Source organism: Mesoplodon bidens (genome assembly GCF_964165515.1).
Source record: "Mesoplodon bidens genome assembly, contig: HAP1_SCAFFOLD_1074, whole genome shotgun sequence".
NCBI classification, from domain to species: Eukaryota; Metazoa; Chordata; class Mammalia; order Artiodactyla; family Ziphiidae; genus Mesoplodon; species Mesoplodon bidens.
Window position 1 is genome coordinate 60,632 of NW_027672244.1, and position 2,546 is coordinate 63,177.

At 62.3% G+C, this 2,546-nt stretch overlaps 1 protein-coding gene across 1 annotated transcript; it reads right to left on the reverse strand.

Moving 5' to 3' along the window:
• Positions 1-2,546, reverse strand: HOXB6 (homeobox B6). The gene is made up of 2 exons (XM_081259575.1): positions 1,860-2,546; positions 1-833 (listed from the first exon to the last, which is right to left on the reverse strand). Exons 1-2 carry the CDS (start codon positions 2,272-2,274, stop codon positions 574-576), a joined length of 675 nt encoding a protein of 224 aa, XP_081115701.1. The 5' UTR covers positions 2,275-2,546; the 3' UTR covers positions 1-573.

Genomic DNA, 2,546 nt, shown 5'->3' on the forward strand with positions numbered 1-2,546 from the left:
AGTATTTCACGTCCAGAGCTAAGACAAGACTACAAACACAACACATAGAAAATTAATAAAATAGAACTTTGTTTTCTTCTGAGGCTCCTCTTCTTACTTCTAGGTAGTATGTGCTCCTTCCAGTGGCTTTGGGGAGGGGCTGGGAGAGAGGTCTGGGGTCAGGGAGTCTTCGAGGCCCCCGCCGAGGGGACTGCGAATCTACCATTGAACCGTGCACGGGGGACATGGACGACATGAGACGCGACACGGACAAGAGCATTTTGCTCTGCTTCCAGGAAACATCAAGTGAGTCCGGCCCTCAGTTCTCACGGGGGAGCCTCTTTGGGCTGAGGAGGTTCCACGGGGATGGAGGGGGCGCTGGGGTGCTGGCTGGGCTCAGGCAGCGCGGCCTCCCAGCGCCCAGCGAGAGCTCTGCGGGCGGGGGCGTCCCGGAGAGCAGTGGCCCTGCCAGTCGCGCGCTGGAGAGCAGGTCCCCAGGCTCCCCCGCCCGCAGAGCCTTCTCGGGGCTCTCCGATGCCCTCGGCTCCCCAAAGGCCTCTCCCTTTCGCGTCCCCCCGCCCCCTTCCAGCGCCTTCATTCGGCTGGTTTTTCTTCTTCCTCCTCGGCACTGAGCTGAGACGCGCTGAGCAGTTTGCTCTCCTTTTTCCACTTCATGCGCCGGTTCTGGAACCAGATCTTGATCTGCCTTTCCGTCAGGCACAGGGCGTGCGCGATCTCGATGCGCCGCCGCCGCGTCAGGTAGCGATTGTAGTGAAACTCCTTCTCCAGCTCCAGCGTCTGGTAGCGCGTGTAGGTCTGGCGGCCTCGCCGGCCACTGGGCCCAAAGGAGGAACCTGTTACGCAGAGAGGAGATGCTGAGGCCTGGGGTCACCAGGGCCACAGCCCCCCTCCCCCATTCGACCCTCGAACGGGGACTCTAGCCGGTCCCGGGATGCCCTCCACTCTCCCTGTTTCCCTGCCCCCTCCCTTCCTCACTCCTCCAGCGCCCCCTCCAGATTCCCTCCAGGTCTCCTAGACTTATGCCTTCTGTCTAGATTCTTGGTGGGGCGATGGGAGGAGCAGTTTTAAATCCCACCTGAGCCTAGGGGGAGGGGCTGGGAAAGCACTGGCCAGGTGTGTCTCTTCCCGGCCGCATCTTTTCTTTCCATCCATCTGGCTCCCCCCCCCCAGTCCTGTGATAGATTCCGGCCCTTAATCCGTAATGACGTAGATCGATCCGTAAGCGGCATTAAGGGCTCCTCACTTTCGTGTCCCGTTAATGGACATCAAATGGGGACTTAAGGCCGACAAATAATCCAACCTGAGATCCCGGCGCCTGCTTCTCCTTCTGTTCCCCTCCGCCCGCTCCCTCTCTTTCTTCTCCTTATTCTCCCTCCCTCCTCTGACTACCACTCCTTTCCTGGTGCCTCATCTTTCCCCAGCCCCCGACCCCCAGGGAAAACCAGTCCGGGACAGACTCAACCCTCCCTCGCCAGCGTCACGCCGCCCCTCTTCCCGTGACGCACTCCGTTTTTAATGGACAGTCTTGGGGTGGGGGATCGGACCAGAGCTGGGGGCGACAGGGAGAGCCCAGCCAGTGACTGCGGCCCCTGCCCGCCTCCCTGACCCAGGATCCCGGCTGCGGCCTGGCGCTCCGGGAGAACCCACTCGTTCCCCCCGACTCGGAGTGCATCTGGGACTTTGCAAACTTTGCAACTCCTGAGGGCGGGAGGGCAGCGCGGGAGACCGGTGCAGGCGCCCGGTCTTCCCTAAGCTCCGACCCGAGACGCTCTCTCTGGAGGAGAAGGGGGTGCTCTCTAGCTCTGTCTCCGGGAGGGGGGCCCGTAGGGGTCGCGGAGGCCGCAGCAAGTCTCACTCACTGTTGCATGAATTCATCCGCTGCATCCAGGGGTAGACCGGGGTGGAGCACTTCTGCTCCTCCGTCTCGCCGAACACGCTCTTGTCCTGCGCGCAGTCGGACTTCCGCGGCTCCGGGTGGAACGGGGGCGGCTCGTCGGCACCCGAAAGCGCGCAGGCCGACTCCTTCTCGCGGTAGAAGGCCGGCGCCGGCCCGTAGTCGCAGGGCGCCGCCCGGCCGTAGCCGCTGCCGGCCGGCGGGTAATAGGAGGAAGCTGCAAAGCCCTTGTCCTGCCCGGGCCCGGGCCCGTAGGGCGTGGGGTAGTGCCTCAGCGGGTCCGCATAGCCCGACGAGTAGAGCGGGAGCTGGCCCAGGAAGGACTCCTGCCCGCTGGCCAGAGTGACGGGGAAGGTGGAGTTCACGAAATAGGAACTCATTGGGAGGGGAGGCGCGCGTGGCCGCTGCTGCTCCGCCGGGTTTATGATTTGTTGTGTTTTATAGTCCGAGCGCCGCGCCTATTAGTAGTATATCTGAGATTGGGTTTTAGCTGAGGGGGGATGGCGAGGTGCCAGTGAGGGCCAGAAGGAAATACAACCATCTGATCCAACACTGACCAATGGCAGAGGCAGGAATTGTCAAATAGCACCCAGGAGGAGCGCAGCCCGCGCTAGGGACCCGCGCACAAACCTATCAACCTTTTTTTTTCCCC

Bases quoted from the DNA above. Each gene is read 5' to 3' on its own strand.
- HOXB6 (XM_081259575.1), bottom strand. From the start codon at position 2,274: ATGAGTTCCTATTTCGTGAACTCCACCTTCCCCGTCACTCTGGCCAGC. The intron at 834-1,859 runs GTGAGTGAGACT...TCTGCGTAACAG, and splicing joins GCGGATGAATTCATGCAACA to GTTCCTCCTTTGGGCCCAGT.